Genomic DNA, 22,243 nt, shown 5'->3' on the forward strand with positions numbered 1-22,243 from the left:
ATGCTACATAATGGTGATTGCATTAGTAGGTATATCTTTTAGTAAATCATGGAAATGAAGAAATCTCTCCAGGTGTGCTGTACCTCCATACCCAGAGGTGCTACACCCTGCATACCCATCATAAATAATTTGAAGTATTGGTATCTAGAATGGCTTGATATCCCTGAGATGTAAAAAAGGGTAAGAAGTGAGAGCTTGATGGTGTCATGTATAAACAAAAATCGAAATTTGATTTTTTTGTAAATGAATAAGGTATTTACATTTTTATTCTGATTGTTGACGTCATGCATCAACATCTGCAGTTTCCAATTTTTTTAGCCAATGCTTTGTAAGAGTGTGATGGGATGTTTCAAATGATCCTAGCTCATGTGACCTGAAAGAACACCTTTTTTCACAAGTCTAGACAGAAGAGAGAATGGCCTCAGTGGTGCCTTGCTGGCCAGACACAGTCAGCATATCAGAGCGTTAATCTGTTTCAGACTTTATTTAAAGAAAAAATGCCACACTTTCTCTCCTTGCAGAAAACCAAATCGTCATCTACAGTTCTGTGAGCAGCAATGACATGTTCATGTATTTCTGTGGAGCTGAGGAAAAGGAGTGGTCTGACTGAGGCAATGGTGTCAGTTCCTGATATACAGAGATGGTTATCAGCATTTTAGATGTAATTCCTTCTCAGAATTGGATCACTTTTGGAAGAGCTGTAATAAAATTAGTGCAGACAGCTTCCCTTACAATGAAGTTCTCACCTTCATATGCTCTTACATTTTCTTAGAGTTTCTACATGTAAAGCAAACCAGCAATGGGTCTTGCTAACAGCTGCCTGTGTGCCTGAGAAGTTGAAATGTGAGAGAGCCTTTCAGGAGTTGGATTGTCTCCTGAGGCATATCAAATATCTGGTGAAATACCCACTAACATGTATTTGGACATGCAGCTTATGTATTTGTGGTCCTCAAGTCACAGAAAGCTTTGTACACAACAGCAACAAACAGAAATTTGAGTTACTAATTTTTTTCAGGCTGTTGTTCACCTGGTAAGATCAGGTGAAACCAAACACAGAAGACAAGACACTCCTACAACCTCATCATCACTGAGAAGCCCCATGAAAGAGAAAATTTAGCACCTAATTTCCTCAGAGGCGCTGAGCTAGTCACCATCACTCCTTAGGTGCTCCTTTGCATCCCACACTGAGGCCCGTGACTCTCAGCCATATATTGATTTTTAAGTCTTCCCTCTTAGGAACCTTTGGAGATTATACCTCAGGATGGCAGAGTCCAGGAAATAAGCAGTTTGATTGCTTTGCTGAAAGTTCAAGCAGGTGACTGAGTCTGGCAGTGGAATAATTTGGGTCCATTATCTCATGCAAAAATTCCTTCTTTTCCACCATTATTTGTGCACTTGTTTTCCTCAAAACATAAGACTCTGGCCCAAACAGCTGTGTGAGAATGCATGAAGCTGAAATACATGTGTCATATGTACTAGAGAATATGAGCATAGGGTTTGTTAATAACCAGTTATTTTATTCTTTAATTGACATGAAGGTTGCTGACACCACCTCAGTTACTAAACCGAGGGAGCTGGGCCTGTCCAGCCTGGAGAAGAGCAAACTGAAGGTATCAATGTATTCAAGTATCTGAAGGGAGGGTGTCAAGAGAATGCATCCAGGCTCTTCTCAGTGGTTCCCAGCAATAGGACAAGAGGCAATGGGCAGAAACCGATGCCCAGGAAGTTCCACCTGAATATGAGAAAGAACTTACTTACTGTGCAGGTGACCAAGAGAGGCTGTGGGGTCTCCCTCACTGCAGATATTCACAAACTGTCTGGTTGCAGTCCTGTGCTGTCTGCTCTGGGATGGCCTTGCTTGAGCAGGAAGGTTGGATCAGTAGTCCCACTATGATCCCTTCCAAAGTAACCCACTCTGGGATTCTGTGTACTGGGAAGAGCAGTATGAACTAATGATTGGACTCTAAGCTATTTGTGATTTAATGGTCACATCAGGTGCCAGTAACCTTCTGCCCTGCTGTGATTTTATGCTACTTTTACTGTTAGATTTTTTTCAAAGAATGATAGAAATAAAAGCTAAAATAATAATAAAGTGGCAGATGGTGTACTCATCAGTTTCCAGCACTGAACAAATGGCTCAAATTAGTCATAGAGTGGAAATCAAGAAGAGGAGCATCTCACTACTTGCTCAGGGGCTCACCAAGGATGATGACAAGCAGGATCAGAATCTTTTGCCCAGTCAGATCGAGAGTACTAATGTAGGTCATTGTTATGGGGGCACTTGCACCCTGGATGGTGTGAGACCTGCCAGCAGCTCTGGGCCCACCAAGGCATGGCTTTCAGCAGCAGGGCTGATCCTCAGCAGCTGGCACCACAAGCACAGGCTCTTTTGCTTGGCATCCTTTGTTTCACAGAGTACAGTATGCAGCACAGCAGCCTTGCAGAGCTTGGACTTGAATGCTTTTTGTCAGCTCCATCTATCTCGTGATGTTTATATAAAGCTCAAGGAGAAGGAGAGTCCCTTTGGAAATAAAACTTACTGTTTCTTTGCTCTCTTTAAAATGCTCCAAAGCAGTGCAAAATCTGGAGTGAAGGCATTGCCCCACCACAAAATACTTGTGGGATCCCTGGGTAGCGGCCAGAAGTCCTAGTTATTTGTAGGAGGCAATTGAGAATACTGCTGCAGTGTTAGCCTTCAAAAAATGCATCAGAAGCATTTTTACCATCACATGGCTACTGCTAAACTCTCCATGTATGGATGTTCAATATGATCCTATTTGCAAGCTGCCCTGTCTCACCTGTGCGCATGTTGGCTTCCTCTTGTTGTGGAAGAGAGGAGTAGGCACTAAGATGACTGACTCCTTCAAGGGACACTGCAAAACACCTTTCTATATGAGTTTCAGGCTCAATCTGTTGGGGTTTTTTTCAGACTTTTTTAGATGAGTATTGGTTCAGCACTGAGAGCATGAAGCAGCTACTTATAAATCTAGTTTTATGTTAGGTATTATCCAAGTTACAGATTTCAGCATGTCTGGGTGGATGGATGGATGGATGGATGGATGGATGGATGGATGGATGGATGGATGGATGGCAGGTACATCTCAAAATCAATACACAGATGCTGGCAATTGGAACATGTGTACATAAGAATATTTTCCAAGCAGTCCTTTTCAGACTAAGGAAAACCACCAGAGTGTATTTAGGGATTTTTCTCTTCTTTTCTTTTCTTTTTTTTTTTTTTTTTTTTTTCTTAAGATATAAATTTATTTAGGTAGAATCTTGAGTGTCCAAGAAAGGAGGCTTTTTGTTGTTGTCATTTTTGTTTATAACAACAAAGAGCAAGAGAGAGAGGCAACATTAACAGAAAAAATGCTTCTTTATTAATGCTTATGGAAGCTGGCAGAAAATGGACAGCAATACAAATGCTGTGGCTGAATTAAATAAGTCCCATTTCAACAAATTGAACATTATTTGCATGCTTAATTGTTGCTCTTTGCCTGATTGACCAGGAAATGCCCTTTGCTCTCTATCCACGCTTAGCTCCAGTGATGTATAAAAATCCAGGGGAATTACCAGTACGGGAAGGGGGCAGTTGTGCTGCTTTGATAAAATTAGCTATGTCCAGTGATGGAACAAGACTGTAGCTTGGATTGGCAGGTCTGATAGCTCTTTGGCTGTATTTTTGTTATTCTCTCCTCCCCTTCAAAACAGCGTCTGTCATTATAGACAGCTACAACAAAAACAGCTCATTCCTGTGATGAATAAACATAAGTTGTGTTAAAAATCTGCTTTTATTTAAGGACACATTTATCAGTAGGGTAGAGACCGCAACTTATCTGATGCCTTTATACTGTTTTGCTTTTCTTTTTTTATTTTGAAGTGCATTTATTGTGTTAAAAACTTATTAAGAAGCAATACCTTAGAGAGTAACACTTTCAGAAGGAAAGCTGCCACATTTAAACAAAACTGTAAAATCCATGAACTAAAGGGAAAGTTTAAGCATTTTGAGCCACACTGACAGCAGAAACTGAAAATATTGAGATTCTTTTTCATATGAAAAGAAAAAAAAGCCATATGTTATGCAATGTATAATTCAGCTTTAAATTCAATGTGTGTTCCTTAGGAAGTTGTCAGTTAGGGTAAAATTTTTAGGAGTGACCTAGTAAACTGCAATAGTTTCATAAGAAACTGCTGCATGTTCCATGAGAAAAACAAAACAGACTGAACAAAAAGTAAGAAATTATGAGAACAGCAAGGGACAAGAGTCTTCAAATTATTCCTGTATACTTAGAAGTGTTCTAGAAGATTTGTAGATATTTGGGCTAAAAGGGGCCTTAAAATCTAGTCTGACTTGCTGTAAATCATAGGCCACAAAACTGTTCTGCTTCTACCCTTACTTCGATATGTAGTTTACAAAAAGGTATTAAGTTCTGACTTAAACATATGAAAGTCAATGACATCAATCCTAACCAATTTCCTTCCATCTCCTTCAGTGTTTCATCCCATGATCAGCCATATCTACTGAATACAGAATTCAAAAAAATAAAAAGGCATTTTAATTCAGATTCATTTTTAAACAAAAATGATGTGTAGTGTGTGAGATAACAGTCCTTGTTTCGCTTCCTTGTGCAGTGGATTAGACCTTGGTTTCTTCTATGCTGTCCTAATTTAACAGCCAAGGACTTGAGGACTTCTACTGTGGCTGTTATGGGGGTCACGATCAGCCAGGCCTCACACTCCTCTCAGCCCCACCACTGATGCTTGCCTTTTGTCTCCCTGTACAGAAAATCCTGACCATGATCCCAACCGAGGAGGAAAAGCAGAAGATCCAGGAGGCACAGCTGGCGAATCCTGATGTCCCCCTGGGCAGCGCTGAGCAGTTCCTTCTCACCCTCTCCTCCATCAGTGAACTCTCTGCCAGGCTCCAGCTCTGGGCATTCAAGATGGACTATGAGATAGTGGAAAAGGTGAGGGAAAGCACAGGGATGGGTGGAGACTCTTCTGAGGCCTTGCTTAAGCTTTCCCTGACCTTGGTGTTATATGGACCTTTTGAGGAAATGGTAAATGGGTCGCTTTTGTTTCAGTGGCCAACCAGGAAACAGCTAAACTGATCCTTCATAATCTCTTCCTTCTATAAAAGAAAATTAAGAGATTATGTCTTCCTTCCTTTAATTAGTCAGTAATGATATTGAAACAAAGAAGAGGGCTAAATCTCTGCTACATCTTCGCCAGATGTTGTTATTCAGGAAATTCTTACTTCAGAGCAATGAGAACTTTTCTTTGGTAAAGATTGAGTGAGGACTACCATATTTAGTCTTACATCATGAGAGTATTGACATTATATCCATTTGAACTAAGGAAAACACCATCCATCAAGGTTTTCTTGTTTATAGCTCTCAGAATTCTAAACACAAGACAGTTCAGGTCAGTCACGCACAGTTGTTGCCACCTTCTCCAATGGATGGCATTCATTCAAAGTACACTATAATTGACATATCTGTCAAGAATGATGAATCACAGGCAAAAATTTTTTAAAAAGAGGGTAAAATTTCGGTGCATAGATAAGACAGAATGAAACTGTGTAGGGGATTTCAGGTACTTGCTGCCTTTCACAAGGTCTTTCAGGAATCTCTGAACAGGAACTTCATTTTGGCTGCATTTCTGGTGCATGCCCCTGGCATTGCCATTAAAGCAGCTCTCTTCTCTACGTATTAGTTTTGTATATGTATCTGTGCACATAGGTGTGGATTGAAAAATCAGTATAACTGTCTGATATGGAGTCTAAAAAGTGGGACATGCTTGTGAAAATGTGTTATGTTCTGCTAGCAATTGTTATTTGATGAGTTGTGCAACAGTGGATTGATTTGCTGGTGATACTGTCAAGATTACTCAACCTTTACTTAATTTTCTTAGATGTTAGGACATGCAGTCACATGAATACTCAGGATTTTTAATTGGAATGTTTTAGTATTAGCCATTTACTTTTCTGACTTGTATAACAAAATACTTGTATCTGGCATGAATACTTTTTGGCCAGTTTATTTTGGTTGGTTGGTTGGTTGGTTGGTTGGTTGGTTTTTTTTTTCACTCTGGTACAGCTATTTATTCTGCTTTGAAGTTACCACATGGATAAATTGTAACTTTCATGTAAACTGTGTTGGCTGTAGCTGTTAATCTCTGCCTATACCTAGAATTTATAATGTTCTCTCAATCAAAAAAGCAACATTTAAAGCACTGCAAAAAGCTAAAGAAATTCCTTTTGCCACAAAGTTAGTTAATTTATTGCCAGCTAAAATCCATGTAGAATGGATGCAGTACAAAATGTCTCAAACACTTAAATTACTCAAAGAAACAACAGCTGTAGTGAAGAAAAAAACATTTTTATCCCTGTTTAAAGGTAGATAGGACTAAGCACAGTACTTACCATAAAATGGTAGATGACATAACATGTGCTAAGGGTGATGAAGTATGAGGAGCACACAATAAACCTAGCAGACAAGCCTAGATAGGACAGACAGCTTGGGTCTTGGGTGAGGATGAAGAAACAGGATCAGACATCAGGGATGCAAGGGAGAGTGAGCACCTGGGTGTCCCCAGTAAGAAAAAGGTTAAGGTCAGAGTTTAAGTTCCAGGTAACCAGTAAACCTACATATTATTTAGACTGATATAAGATACTGCGATATTCAGTTTTAAAAAATGAAGTAATTTGCATTAGTAATTATGAAGAGACGCTTGAGTGGCTAACAAATATTCTTCTGTTCTTGAAACTATGGTTTTACAGAAGATCTGTCTGCAAAGGGGAAAACCCTTCATGAAACTTAGGTCCCAAAGTCACTTATCTCCACAGCTTTTGCCATTTTTTTTTTTTTTTTTAGTCTGGCGTTTGCTTGATCTTTTATTTTTAAATCTTATTTTGTAATAAGGAAAATTCAAGTAGTTCAGAATGCATTCATATTATTTACCAAGTCACACATATATTTTATGTAAGATAGGAGTGATATTATTTCCATGAGGCTGGAAGTTTTAGATGGTCCCTGTTAACAACAGTGTGAAATACCTGAGTTATTGGTAAGACCCGGGTTCTCATGCATGAGACTCTTCTGCTAAATTGCCAAGAACAGAGTTCTGCCTAAGCAAGTTTTAGCTTCATCTCTGACAACCTGAAAGAAAGAACATGAATTGTTCAAGAAAACGGTCAAGTGATACATTGTTCATGTTCATGAAAAACTTTTCAGGCATAGTAAGAGAAATAATCTTTCTTAGCTTGAATTTAATTAACTAAAGCAAGTCAGGGTACATTTGTAGGGAGCATCCTCAGACTGTGAAGGCCTGAACAGGGTGAATAAATACTCACTCTATGCTCTCTATAGAAAACTAAAAAAAGAAAAACTCTTTCCAAATTATTTGCTTGTTAATGTATATGGTCCTTTGAAATGTTAACTTATAATGCTTACTAAAGGTCATTAGCAGAACAGGAATTTCTGTCACCTTTCTTTTGGTGTCCAAGTTTAAATGCACAATCAGAAGTTAAAAAAATTGCACTGTGGTGCTACTCATTCCTCATATGAAACTACTAATTATGCAGATATTGTCAAATTCTATTATCTCAAAAGGAATTTAAAGGTCTTAAATATGGAATATAAACTTTGATTTTTATTTTTATTAAGATCAGTGATGACAAATATATCCTTTTTGTGTAAGCTTTAAAGATCACAAAATTAATATAAGCAAGTGTAGAAATAAGAAAAGTACAATGAGTTGAGTTCATTTGTATGTATGCACTGAACATTTTTCAGGCATTATGAAGTGTCTTTCAGACAGAAGTTCTGGACCAATCAAATTTCATTCAAACCTAATTTTTAGCTGAAAAATAAAAATGTGGTAGCCAAGGATATGAGGTAGCTCTGCCTTGTCTATCTGCCCTCTTTAGGTAGAAGGTGAGTTTTATAGGGAGCAAGAGTGGGTAAATGTGAAAAAATCAGAAATTTGCCTCATTGTTTTGTATCTTGCACACTCTTTTTTATTGTTTTTTAATCCTACAATAAAATAAGAAATAAAGACTAATAATAAATGTGAACTATATGCAAGAAAGTCTAAGCTCAGATAACTTGTCTAAATGACTAAATTAAAGGTTCAGTATGGCCTGGTTTGGAAGCCTCTTATGACAACTTTTTATTCTCCTGGAGAATGTTTTAAATTGGTCTTTTAGGAATGTTTATTTGACAGGTTGAAAATTGATCTAAATGAAATAGCTCAGAAGCCCATGTTTACCACAGATTCAGAGCAGTTTGAGTTATCCCACAACACAACAAAACAAACTAAATCAACTCTGTCTTTAAAGCAACTCAAAGAATACTGTGAAGCAGTTTCATTTTTGTTGACTGACAAAGTCTTGGATTATTTAGTGCCTCTCCTCTGATGCATAAACTACTTAGCTTACTATCTCATCTCTTAATTTGTCTTGAATTTGCCATATTCTTTTCAAGAGACAAATTGTTCTGTAGTGACTAGAAATGTGTTTCATTCATCTTTTATGGTAAAATATCACTGCAGTTGTTGAAGGAACCATTGTATGTCTCCAAGAAAGTGAAGTTCTCAGTTACTTTGCCTCTTGGTCTAAAATAGCATCTTAATTTAGCTTCTTGGCTCATAAAGAATATAACAGCTTGAGAAATTGGGAAAAAAAGTCTCCCTGCCCATGGCACAGGGGTTGGAACTAGATGATCTTCAGGTCTTTTCCAACACAAACCATTCTATGATTCTGTGAAAAGAATGCTGCTCATGGATGCTTAGAATGGCATTTGAAGATAGAAACAATGTGAACTGTTATTGTGCATACAAAATAAATAACCCTGGGCCTCACACAGAGACATAGAAATAAGTTTTGTCAGCTCTATTACCCTCACTCTCTTCCTTTGAACTCTCTGGTGTAGCTCACTTCCTGAGTTAATGGAACAGAATTTATGATTTCAAATCTTACCAGTATGCATGTCTCAGATAACATGTGTGGATAGAAGACGCATTAAATTAAAAGATTAAAATGAGACTATTTGTGAAGCTTGATGTTTATAGCAGGTTTGGGGTTTTTTGGTTTTGGGGTTTTTTTTATTTGTTGTTTTTTTGTTTTTTATCACAAAACCATATCTAAAACAGAAAAGTGGCCATTGTTTGAAGAAAGCTGTAGGGTCAAGCTACAAATGTTAAGTCAGCAAGGTTTCTAACTTTTTTATTTGTTGCTCAAAGATTAGAAAAAAATACTTTTAATAAACTTTTTTATCAGTCAGGTCTTGGGCGTGTTCATGTGCATTCTCCTGTTTGGAATCACAGGACAGTTCCCAGAACAAGTAAGGCAAGTGCATTCATAAAGAAACAACAGTAGGAAAATATTTTATGTACTTTTTTTTGCTGTCCTTGCTTGTGATTTATTAGCTGGAACATGGAAGAAAGCCAGCACACATGGCCAGTTTACACTCTGCAAGACGCCAGTTCAGGAACTTTTTACAGTAATTAATCTAAACCATAGAATTAAAAACTAACCTTCACTTTCTTGTTTCTGTTCTTATGGTAGGAAGTTGCAGAACCACTGCTAGACCTGAAGGAGGGAATGGACCAACTGGAGCACAATAAAACTTTGGGATTTATCCTTTCTACTCTGCTAGCAATTGGGAACTTTCTGAATGGAACCAACGTAAGCCTCACATCCCAGGATTTCCCCTGCAGCTTTTTCCCTGAAAAAAAACAGAAGTCAAAACCATTGTGAAAATTGCAACCCGCTACTTATTTTGTACCAGAAAAGTAATTTAGGGAATAGAACGTGCTTTTATTGCATGTTAAGGTGTTCTGTGTTGTGTGTTGCCTCTTTCAGCATAATCCGAAGGAAATGTGGAGCTAAGCACTCTTCTAGTGTGACTCCCTTAAATGTAGTGTTGATGCTTTGCATTCAAACTATGAGAACTGTGTCGTGGGTCATTTCACTGTAGATGGACTGATTTTAGGCTTAGTCTCCAGCAAGTTAAAAATTAATAAAAGCAATAAGTTTCCTCTTCTTCTTTCCCCTCTGCCCCTTATTGGTAATCATTTTTGTCTACTAATCTGCGTGGGAAGGAGTAAGCATTTTTATTTTTGATTTCTTCCTTTTTTTTTTTCCTTTTCAGGCCAAAGCTTTTGAGTTGAGCTACCTCGAGAAGGTTCCAGAAGTCAAGGACACAGTGCACAAACAGTCCCTCCTGCACCACGTCTGCACTATGGTGGTAGAAAAGTTCCCAGACAGCACTGATCTTTATTCAGAGATCGGGGCCATCACTAGGTCAGCCAAGGTATGTCCAGTAGGTAAATACATCTATATGTACATTTTTATAAAACCTCTTGGAAGTGAAATACGTAGGATTTTATTCTATTCTTTGATTTTTTGATCCTTCCTGGATGCAGCACTATTTATGAGTGTGTGTTAATTGTGTCAATTGCACTGAATTTTAAAGATGCCAGTACTCTCATTTCTGAACTTTATTTCTGTATGTCACAAGCTTCCCTCATCAGTGCACTCTCAGGCAGCCATTCGTTATGACAGCCATTTTAATGTTAGGTACATTATTAATGTATGTAACTATTAGGAACCATTTTCAGGTTAAAACTTTATTTGGCAATTATCTTCAAATATATTTATTCTGTCATTTGGGGGAATCTCTTTTTTAAGGCAGATGCCTGATTGTATTTTAAATCCAGTGGAAGGAATTAATTTTTTTTCTAATAAAATTGTTTCCAGAATTAAAGACTCCTCTAAATACTTGGTTTAACTCACAGAGTCACAGAAGGGCTGGGGTTGGACCTCATCGTATGATTTAGTCCAACCTCCTGCTAAAGCAGGTTCACCTAGAGTGGGTTGTAGAAGAAAAGTCTCAGTCAGTTTTGAGCATCTCCAGAGAAGGGGACTCCACAGCCTCTCTGGGTACCCTCTTCCAGTACTCTGTCACCATCAAAGTACAGTTTCCTACATTACAGTACTCCTTTTCTGTCCTTCACCTGAAAATAATGTTCATGTTAGGGAACATAAATAGAAATAAAGGAAACTTGTGGCAGCACTTCTTGTCAAAAAATGGTAATTCCCTGGTTATTGCATAGGTCTGGTCAATGGCTCAATGTGGTATGGAGATTATTTATTACTGCTGTGAGCTGGCATATTAGGAACTCTGTAAGCTCACTCCTGGATCTCTCAGAGTGTGGGATTTCATTAATAACCCTTAAAAATAGTACATTGTTTGATTAATGGAGTAAACATGGGAGATAGCAAGCAAAAAAATTCTCTTTAGGGGTCATGTCTGAGAGAGATGGTAATAATTACAGCAGGTAATTGTAGTGTCCATCTAGTCTTGTAGTGTCTTGATTCAGACAGTGGTCAATACCAGCTGCTTGATAGAGGAGCACAAGAATTTTCTAAGGGAGTGAACAATTTCTCCTTGAAAAATGTAATTTCATGAGCCATAATCTTCATTATGTGCATCAAATAGAGGCTTTTTTCCAAAAGCCACCTTATTTGGATGTTTGGAATGGAGCTGGAGAGTGTGGGGGCAAACAGAGCTGTTTGCCCCCACAACCCAGGACATCTCTATAATACAATATATTTTTTAAAACTGCAAAAATGAAATCTTATTTTGGCTCCTAGTGCAGTTCTTGCAATTAATTCATAATCTATTTTTTTTCTGTTGTTCAAATTGCCGGTTTCATGGTTTACTGTCTGAATATACTGAACAGTCAAAATATTATTTCTCTCTAATTAACTGAATAACTTAGGTTGGAAAGGATCTCTGAAGGTCATAGGATCCATCACCCTCTTCAGTGCAAGACCAAATTAAACTAGGCTGTTCAGATCCTTGTCTAAGTCTTAAATGATCCTTTTATATCTTTTTTTCAGGAGACCATTTCCACACTTTTCCTCCATCTTACTTTTTTAGACTGTGTTAAACAATAGCAAATACAGTATTCCAGCCTCTCTTATCAGTGTCATATCTTAGTGTTTGTCCCTTCTGCTCCCTTTTGTAAGATGTTCTCTGTGTTCTTTGCCTGCTGCTCCCCTTTGGACCCCCGTTGTCCCAGGGCAGTTCCCAAGGACATCCAGGCAGTCTCCTGAGCTGACAGAGCATTCAGAACTCTCAGAGGAGTCAGATACTGCTCTGTGCTGTGCACTTCATTGCGGTCTACAGCAGTGACTGTGAGCTGCTGAAGAAGATTTACTGCTTATCTCTCAAACCCCTAATAATCTTCAGTCAGGACTAATCTGAATAATTTCCTGCCATCTGTAGTTTTTACCCTCTGGATATGCTTCCTTGTTTCCAGATAATTTTGAAAAACAAAGTACAAACCATGATCCTGCTGTTAGCCATGTTAACAAATGAGAATCAATGCGTATTTCTTCTTTTCGTTTGCCCTCTTAACCTCACAATTCATATGTGGCCTCCCATGAGGCTCTTGAAAAGATTTTTAAATTTAATTTTATTTGAGTATTCTTACCTCTTCCCTATTTTATAAACATTTGGAATATAGTGGTTATTTTTATGTATTAAGTTTCCTGTCCTTCATCCTCTCGGCCAAATTACCAGATACAGTAATAGAACCTGGACCTCTGCATCAACTTTGCTGCTTTCCTAGGGATAGGCAAAACTTCTGCTAGCCTCTGATTCTCTAAGTTACCAAGTACAGTTTCATAAATATTCATACTCATTTTAGCCAGTGGCTCAATTTCTTTCTTTTAATTGATATCAGAATTATTATATTCTACTTGTTTACTGCTTTGTAAGATATCATCTCTCTCCAACATGTTCTGCTAGTAAGGTTTAAACCTTGCTATTAGTTCACATCTATTGAAAAAATAATACAGAAAAATGAAAGGGGACCAGAATTGTTTTTCCCCCAACATCCTCTGTGGTGAAGCTGGATGAAAAGAAGTCATCTTTCTTCCCTTCTCTAAGTTTTGCCTTCTTCAGTTTCATTCATCCCCAGTGATCCAGGACCTCCTACATATTTTCTTTTTTTGATACCATAAAGGAATTTGTGTCTTTTGTTTTATATCCTTAGATATTTTCTCTTTAGATTTCATCTCTTTTCTCCTAGTTTTCCTCTTGTACAGCCTATGTTTAATCTCTGATTTATTGCTTTCAGTGAGTTGGGTTTCTCATGTTTGGAAGATATTTACTTTCTCTTATGTTTTTGTTTTTGTTTTTAATTTGAGTAATTCTTACTTTCTTAGCATTTAGGTATATTGGTTTCTCATTTTCTGCTTCTTCTTTTTGCTAAGAAGTTATTTGCTTTTTTTTCTTAGATTGGGATCAAGTTAATCAATAAGAAGAAAAGTTACCACAAATGGGAAGAGCCTTTATTTTCCAAAATTCTCACCACCATGTGTGGTTCTCCCAAGTGGCTCTTCTATTTTTCAGTCATAGAAAGTGGAAGAAAGCTTAACCTACTGCTGTCACCTAAAAAAAATTAAGGTTTAAGAGCGTGCAAAATTGAGCACAGTCTTTCAGTCTGTGGTTTGCTGATCCAGTGGCCCTGCCCAAAGCGGACAAAAAATCTAAAAAGGCCAGACAAAATCACATTAAGAGAAATTATAGCCTTAACCTTCCCTGTGTCGCCCAAGGTCTCCCTCCATGGGATGTTCCTGCATGTGTTAAACCACTGATGGATTACTGTAACAAGCTCAATTCCCACTTGATCATAGCTACCACAAATCAAAGAGTTAGGATGTGGAAGCCATCCAAGCTGCCCTCTTCAAGGGAATGGTCACAGACAAGGCGAAATCTTGGTTTAGGAAAGCTGACAGGAAAGGAGAACTAATATTTCACTGTGGATTAGGTTGCATTTTGAGCTCCATTTTGCCAACAAACATCTTTCAGAAACCACGAGGGCTAAACAATTTCCATTCTGTAGATAAACAGAGATGCCCCTTCCCCTGAAATGCACGTCATATAAGAATTTCCTGAGCATTAATTCATTAAAAAAACCCAAAAACATAAAGAAAACAGGCTGTGCCACCAAAAAGGAGCAAGAAAAACCAGAAACAAAATAGTATAATTATTGCAAAACTTGTGGCTTTTTACTGAAGGACTGAAGTCATAAATGGCACCAAAAAACCAGACACAAGTGAAAAAATTAGAGGGAAAATAGAATTCTAGATAAATAGAAACATTTATAAAGTCATACACAGCACAGATTATTTAGTTTCACATGATTAAAATCACTTGCCCTTTTTATTTTCTTGATATTTTGTTTATTTCACTGAAGTTGTACCGGAACTGATATACCTAATACTGAAGCAGACCCTCAGATTTCTGCAGTTAAGCTCAAGTGTTGTTCTTAGAAATTTCCTTAAGAAGTGGTTGCCTCAGCCCCAGTATTTTCTCTGTTAGGAAATAAAAAAATGTGTCTTTATTAGAAATGTTCATCTTCTCTCTGTAACCCAGAGATATTTCCCCTGTGCATCTAAAAGCTGGCCAGCTCCATAGAGCAAGCTATAATTGTCATTTTCTTCCCCTAATTTTAATTTACTTACAAGTAAAAATTCTGTCTGGTTTTTAACCCCTGCAGCAAGAGACTTGGACACAGGATACTTGCAGCTACTAGGCAGTGGGAAATCAGGCAGCTTTTAAAAGTAAGAAATAAAATATGTTAGCAGCATGGGAGGGGGCGAGGATTTTTGCTGATAGGAATGAACTTCAGATGAGCCTAAGGCATACACAGGGGGGAAAGAAGAAGAAAGAAGCCTACAGCTGCCTGCCCTCCAAGGACCTTAGTAGAAAGGAACTGGCTGGGACAGAAGTAACATTTGACATGCTATAGCTTCTGCCTGATACATTGGAAAGCAGAAAAAGAAAAAGAAAAAAAAAAAAAAAAAAAAAAAAAAAAAAAAAAAAAGGGAAAATCATGCTGCCTCCTGTACTCTTTCAGTGGGGTTTCTTCTCGTGTCTCGCTTGACAGAAAGTATTTGCATGCAGTTATCATTCAAGTATGTTTTCCCTACATTATTTCAAACAAAAATAAATGCCAAAAGTCAAATTTTATTTTCCATGGAAAAAAAGTCCAGGAATGCAAGGTTTCTTGCAGTCATTCCTTGTGATGCCAGCAGCTGCCCCAGATCCTGGCATGGGCTAGCAGGAGCAGAGGTGAAAGCAGAGCAGGGAATGGCAGATCCTGCTGGTTGCGGGGCAAACTGGGGCAAGGGGAAAGGAGCTTCCATGATAAATCAGACTTTGAGGTTGTGTCTCAAAGAGAGCAGATGGATTTTAGCACATATGCCTGACAGCAGTGTGGTAACATTCCAGGTGAAATGACTGCAGGAATTGTTGTGGGTGACATAACATCATCTGAAGGGACCTGCATTACCACTGTGTGGTATGGCTCCCCTTTGTCCCAGATTGTGGGAACTGCTATACAGCATCTGTGAAAAAGATCCCATGTACTTAGGATATTGTTTAATGAAGTAAAATGCAGTACAGATGTGTATATAATTGGGCAGACTCCTCTGGTCATACCTCAGTAAGCACCTCTGTCACCTCTGTCCTTTAATTTTTCATTATTTGGTTGATTCAAGTGTTCTCATTTCCAGAATTATTTTTGCAGGATGCCACCTCTTACCCTAGAATTAGAAATGTCTGGGCAGAACCTTCTTTATATATTACTTGCTTTAGAGAGCTGGCATCTATCTCACTTAAAATGCATGCCCACAGTGTGCAAGTGAGACTAACAAGGGTCCTGGGATAATTCTTGTGACACTTGGTGAAGGAAGCCAGTCTGGAAATATTAGAGGAGACAGTTTTGAACATACGCCACAGAAGGTCGCTGCTCTCAGATGACAGCATGTTTGCAAGAAGCAATTCTCAGAATTTCCTTTGGCACTGAACCAACTCAGGAAAAGAGGAAGATTTCATGTTCCCTGCCAGAACGCATCCCTGTAATAATGTGAGAATGAACGGTCTGACCCTAAATTATAAACAGCTCAGACTAGACTGTGGTCTGCTGCAGAAACTATCTTGAACTTTGAAAAGAGAAAGCTTGTGTGTGGTTATGTATATCTTTCTATGAGGTACAATAAAATAGTTGTCATTTTATTGTGCATTTAAGGCAACATGTCATTGTGAAAGCATCAATCTTCTCTTAAAGTGACTAAGATAAAAATGCAGAGATCCAGGTCTTCCTTAAAAAATAACTGGATTTTATATGTTCACCACTAAAAAAAACAAGCTATAGCAAAAGCCAAGAGAGTATCAAACAATAGAAGCCTTGTACGATTATGCTGAATCTAGGTAATAAGTTATTCACTGGCCTTCAGAACAAAACTTTGGATAGAGTGATTTTGAAAATAAGTGTTTCATCAGTTTCCATTCATTCAATTGTTTTGGGGTTTTTTGCTTCAATCCAGTTGTGACATCTTTGACCCTGCTGAGGAGCTGAATGTCAACACAGGAGACAGGAAACGTGAGGGTATTTAGGTGCAGTATTTTTGACTTTCGGATGGTTTTGTACTTGCAGCAGCGGGGGAGCTTAGCCCAAGGACTAGAGGAGATTTAGCTGGAAGAAGAAATGTGTTTGTAAAGCACATTCCAAGGGAAATGTGAAGGGAAAGCTGAAGAAAAATGACCTCTTATCTCACAGTGGCTGCGGGTATTTGCGGTGCACGGCAGTGCATACCTGGAGTTGTACATGCTGCCCGGGGGAATATGTAGTGGAAGGCACTTTAGGTTTGAGCTACTTCATTTAATTCCCAGTGTTACCTCAAAGCAGCCATTCCTCTCTCTCCCAACAAATAATAAAGTGTGTAATTCCGGTGTTGCCATGAGCCGCACAGAGGAATAACATCCCAACCCAAAGACCAGAAAGGCTCCCTGATCCATGTCCTGCCTGAATGACTGGAGCATGGTCTAGTATTTCATGAATGAGAAAGTTCTAAACTTTTATACATGGCATGTGATATTGGATGAAGTTGAACTTGAAAAAAATAGGCCTTGTAAGGACCAATGTTCAGGGAACCAGAACGAGCAGGGAAGTAAATGCTGAGCCATTTGATGCTGGTAGCAATTTCTGAGTCAGGTGAAAAATATACACACATGAGAACAGAAGCTGTTTGGGCAGTAAATATGTCATGAGGTACTGAATTCTCAGCCCAATTGAATGAGAAACTTGGTAGAATTCTTTCTATTTTTGTTGTTTATGGTAAAGTCATCTGCTACAGTAGCAAGCAGTAAATAGTGATATAAAGTGATTAAAGTGAGTGCTGTTGTTTCTGGGATGTGATTAGAAGGTTTTATTCTTTGGTCTGAGTCGTATGTGCAAAATGTGGTATGTTAAATTGAAAAATAGATTTTTAATTCTAAAGTTGCCCATGAATGAGTTTAGGGCAGTAGTTTGATGGGCTGACTCTGCAGGGCATTTGTCACATAAACTTGTCTTTACATCCTGCTTGCATATACTGTCTCTGGCTCCTCCTCTCTGATCAAAGTGTCTACTTAAGGCACTTCTCTGAAGACTGAACAGTGGGCCTAGCAAGAGATTTCACAGATGCCAATAGTTCTGAATATTTTTTAGCTAGTGTGATTGTGAATGGAGAGGAACCTGGCCAGAGAAAGGAGGAACATATCAAATATATCCCAGAACCATTTAGAAACATTTAGAAAGTTGATTTTTCTAAATTGGTTTACAAATCAAAATAAACATTTTATAGTGTTTGAAAGAAAGGGCATTCCTATTTTGCATAACAGCCTAAGACCACTTATTCATTTTCCTACAGAAAAGAACATGTATTAATTTTAAAAATTTTAGCAGAAGGTAACTATGCAGGACCAGCAGGCTGCATGTGTTTTGCACATATACATACTGAGGATAAAAAAGAGTATATGTTTCCACCTTCCTCCAGACCCTTGGGCAAGGTACAACATCTGTACGCTACTATCCAGCAAGAAAGCTGTAATGACTACTTCAGATTCCTGCTTCCTTTTATTCAGTGGAGGATAGTTATAAAATAATGCCACAGCAATTCTTGTCTGAGTACCTCCTATGCCAAGCTCTCCTGGAGCCTCGACTCACCTGAATTTCTTCTTAGTCCCAGCATGATCATCCAGCTGCAGGGAAGAATTGATGCCTCTTTCCTTTCAAGAAAGAAAGAACAAAAAAGGAATCATGTTTCTCTGCTATTATATATCATTAATTCCTTCAGTTAAATGTTGGAAATAATCACATAAATCAGAAGGTGTAATCCATGTTCCCTTGGCCATGCTATGTGAACTGCTAAGAGGTAGTATGGTATTATAAATGCCTTTTTATGTTTTCTTTATGCATACTATATTGAATAATTGTCATTATTCCCCCACACAAGTTTTTGTTCTCCTTGTCATATGAATGAGCTCATGATTGAGGGTCTCTTGTAATTGGGATTTCTCATCACTCTTACCATTATATTTGTATAGAACACCCTAAGCAGAGCCACAGACCTGGAGCAGACTGAAATGTAATGTATTCTGTGTCTACACACACAGCTGGCACTGGTGAAATGACATTTCATAAAGTATCAGGTGGGTTACCTGACTGAGTCCAAGAAAAACTGGAGCTTTAATATTTCACATGAGGATGTTTTTCTGCAAGTATATTCCTTTCTGTCCACAAGCAAGTGACCAAACTAGAGAGCCAGCAGACAGACATTTCATGAAAGTTTGTCACATTCTTTCAGGCACTGAACAGTTTGCTTTTGGACAGGTACGTTATCCTATATTGGAGTTCCTACTTTTCTCCTTCCAGGAGTTCACAACTTCTGCTTGAGCACACCTGTGCTTCACAGAGGTTTATTCCAGGAGAGTTCAGGTGGTTCTGTTCAGGCAGTTCTTTTTACTGCAGTCTCCTTAGGACTTCTGCAGAGGACCAATTTTTTTTTTTGTGCTCAAAAAACTCCTAAGTGTCCCTTAGCCCAACCTGCCAGCCCCCAGCCCTGCTGGAACTTCCCACTCTTGTGAATGTGCTGACTGTTGGCAGATTTCAAGGGGCCAGGAATTCACCACATTCCCCCCAGATTTGTTGTTCTCCAAAGACATATCTTGAACCCCTACAGGCCTGAAACTCAGAGTTTTTTGATAGATTAAAACTCGTTCTGTCGTAAAATGCCATGAATTTAAAGTTCTCAGCTACAGAGGCTGAGAGGCTTCCTCAAACCAGGTAGGATAATTCTTTCTAAGAAGACCTAAACCTTGGATCTTTTTTTCTTCCTTTCCAACAGGAATGCTAGTATTTTTCCCCATGTGCATTTTAGATACACCATCTGTGGAGAGCAGCAATGTGTTTATCATCAACAGAGAAAATACTGACCTGCAAAGGACTTTTTTTTTTTTCAACATATGCATTGATATGGATATAAGGAAAGCAAATACCCCACAGCTGCTCCGCCTGCAGGGCTTTTCTGAATAGCAGAGTGGATCAAAGGATGTTTTTATTTCCTTGTGAAGAGGAAAAATTCATCACTTTATAAATCACAGCAAAAACAAATCAAATCAATACCAGGAGCATTTTAATAATAATGCATTTCCTATGGCTATTCTCAGTATAGGTCTCAGCAGTGTATGCTGCACACAGCTAAGAAGAATGAAATAAAACCTGCCCCTGACACTGGTTTTCATTTAGCATTATGGAGTATGAGACTGTAACATCCTAAGCACTGATGTGTTTAGAATCTGAGAGCTAAGTCTGTATTTTATAGCTTGAGTTCATCTGAACTGTGAAGTGGTATTATAAAATAATTTTTCCTTTCTTCAGAATTCCAGAACATGTTGGGTAGTTTTATTTTTCTCATCTGTTGTGGCTGGATCATTGATGCACTCTTTTGAGTTGTTAGCAACACGTCCTGAGTGTCTTCTATAAGAGTATCGCTGTTTGAACACCTTTTTTGGTTGATGAATAAAGGAGAAGCTCTCCCTCATCTTCTGTGGAATGTGTCGGCTTCTATCCTGATGAATGTTACTGTAAGGTGTAATTGTTTGTTTAACTGTGTTGAGAGACTTTCAGAGTTGTTATGTGATCTCGTTGCAAGCCAGTAAATTCGTATTGTATATCAAGGGATGAAAGTTAGTGCTGAGATCACTAAATAACACATACTTTCAATAGAGCTTTAAAAAATTCTGGCCCATGAATTTTGTGATTAGAACTACATCATCTATTAACAAGTCAGTGCATGACTAGGGAATAGATCCAAGTACTTCCTAAAATGGAGAATTGTTGGCGGGGTACAACAGTGAGCAGTAAATAGGGTATAAAAAGCTTTGAGTAGTAGAGAAAAGGATTAAGAAAAAGTTTTGTATTACCTCAGAAAGAACTGAGTCATGCAGTTGCTTGGTGCAAACATGAACCTATTAGCAAGGGAAAAAACACATCACAATATTTTTTTGTTTCTACTTTAGCTGTTAGGCCTCTAAGAATAAAACCAAATATATGTATGGGTATTTTAGTTTGCCTTACTAACATTACATGCCTAGACATGCTGTGATAGAGAAAGGTATTTTTTATTGTTTTAATAATAATTAATAATGTGAATTGACGTTAAGCTGCCACTACCTTGACCCTTTCATACATACAGATTGCATTGTTTGGTTATCCAAGTATATAACTGCAGTGTTTTCACTTCAAGTGTTACCTTTTCTTTTCCTTTCTGTTTTTCCAGGTTGACTTTGAACAACTCCAGGAAAACTTGTGTCAGATGGAAAGACGGTGCAAAGCATCATGGGATCACCTTAAGGCTATAGCAAAGCATGAAATGAAGCCAAGTCTAAAGCAAAAAATGTCTGAGTTCCTTAAAGACTGTGCAGAAAGAATCATAATCCTGAAGATTGTTCATAGAAGAATAATTAACAGGTACAGAATTATATTGGTGACAGAAATAACTTGATAGTAAATGACTTGGAAAATTATGACATCATAAATATGTGTTTTGTAAGTGTTTAATGCCTATTCCTGCAAGGAATATTACCCAGTTGTATATGGTGCGTATTTTGTTATACAACCCCCACTAAAAAAAGATCCCCACTCCAAAAATTTCTATATTTTTGACTAAAAAAAGCAATCATCCAGCAATCATTTATCCCCAAGATGCGATAACTATGTCTTTTGCCTCCTAGTCCTCAAAGCCTAGCAGCTTTGTAGATAAGTTGATGTATTTTCTATTTATCCCTGGATTTCTTTTAAGGAGGCTTGCCTTACTGTCTGATAAACAAGAACTGACGGTAGCAAAATAAATGAAGTTTTATTGACAAATTTATTATATGCAGAAGCTGAAACCAGTCTTGTACAATGAGCTCTTTCATAGGCAGAACCACTTCTATTTGCAAGGTCTTCCACTATGTGTTTTATGCTTATACCAGCTGAAGGCAGAATTAAGATTCTTCTCCTTAGGATTTGCAGTTGGGTTTAATGAAATTGTGAGAGATTTTACGACTTCCGGATAATTTCCAAATTGCTGTGGTCAAAATTAAGAACTGGATTCCAAATGATCCCAAATTTGCGGGTATACACTTGAGAAGTTGATTCAGCTCTTCTTTTGGTTTTGTAAAGACTTAGGGTTTATGCCATAAGTAAGCAAAATCCCAATTGCAATGAAAGGGAAGTGAATTCATTAGTTTCCTGTTGTGTTTATCATATGCATTGTGCAAGTAAGATAAATATCAACTTTCTCCTCTGATATCCTGCAACTGCTATGATAGTTCTTAAAAATGTTTTCATATACTTAGATCTTTCGAGGTTTGGGAAGACTTTTTATCCTCAGGGATGTAGATGAAATTAAAAGGAATTCCCATACGTTTTTTACACATTCAGCGTGCTGCTGTAAATCATGCAATATAGAAGCAATAGTAAAATTTGCAAATAATGCAAAAGCTCTGAATGCCACAGAAGAAGGAAAACTGTGAGAGTGCCCCAAACTAACATACTTGGTAGATAATATAATTTTATGATCCATTTTGTGAAGCAGAAATTTTTTCCTCCTTGTGTTTGCTAGCCTGTAAATCTGCATTCTTCTTGTCTAGACTTTGCCCAACATCCTAAGAGCCTCTTTGAAGTTGCTTGATACAAATAAATAGAATTGAAACTTAATAAGTATTTTTTCTATAACTGAAATAAAATTGGTCATTCATGTGCCAAATTAGTCATATAAAGTGATGAAGTTCCATAAACATTTTATCTCCTGCATCAGCCTGGGAAAGTAGACTAGGATGAAGTTATCATAGGC

At 37.9% G+C, this 22,243-nt stretch overlaps 1 protein-coding gene across 5 annotated transcripts in view; it reads left to right on the top strand.

The window, feature by feature from the left end:
• Nucleotides 1-22,243, top strand: part of FHOD3 (formin homology 2 domain containing 3) — a 377,669-nt gene that overhangs the window by 324,789 nt on the left and 30,637 nt on the right. For all 5 annotated transcript variants that reach the window (XM_058831361.1, XM_058831363.1, XM_058831362.1 and 2 more), the window contains 4 exons: nt 4,785-4,967; nt 9,569-9,688; nt 10,155-10,316; nt 20,684-20,874. In XM_058831361.1, coding sequence (XP_058687344.1) covers nt 4,785-4,967; nt 9,569-9,688; nt 10,155-10,316; nt 20,684-20,874 — 656 coding nt within the window. The remainder of the gene's footprint in view (nt 1-4,784; nt 4,968-9,568; nt 9,689-10,154; nt 10,317-20,683; nt 20,875-22,243) is intronic.

Source organism: Poecile atricapillus, chromosome 2 (assembly GCF_030490865.1).
Source record: "Poecile atricapillus isolate bPoeAtr1 chromosome 2, bPoeAtr1.hap1, whole genome shotgun sequence".
Lineage (NCBI taxonomy): Eukaryota > Metazoa > Chordata > Aves > Passeriformes > Paridae > Poecile > Poecile atricapillus.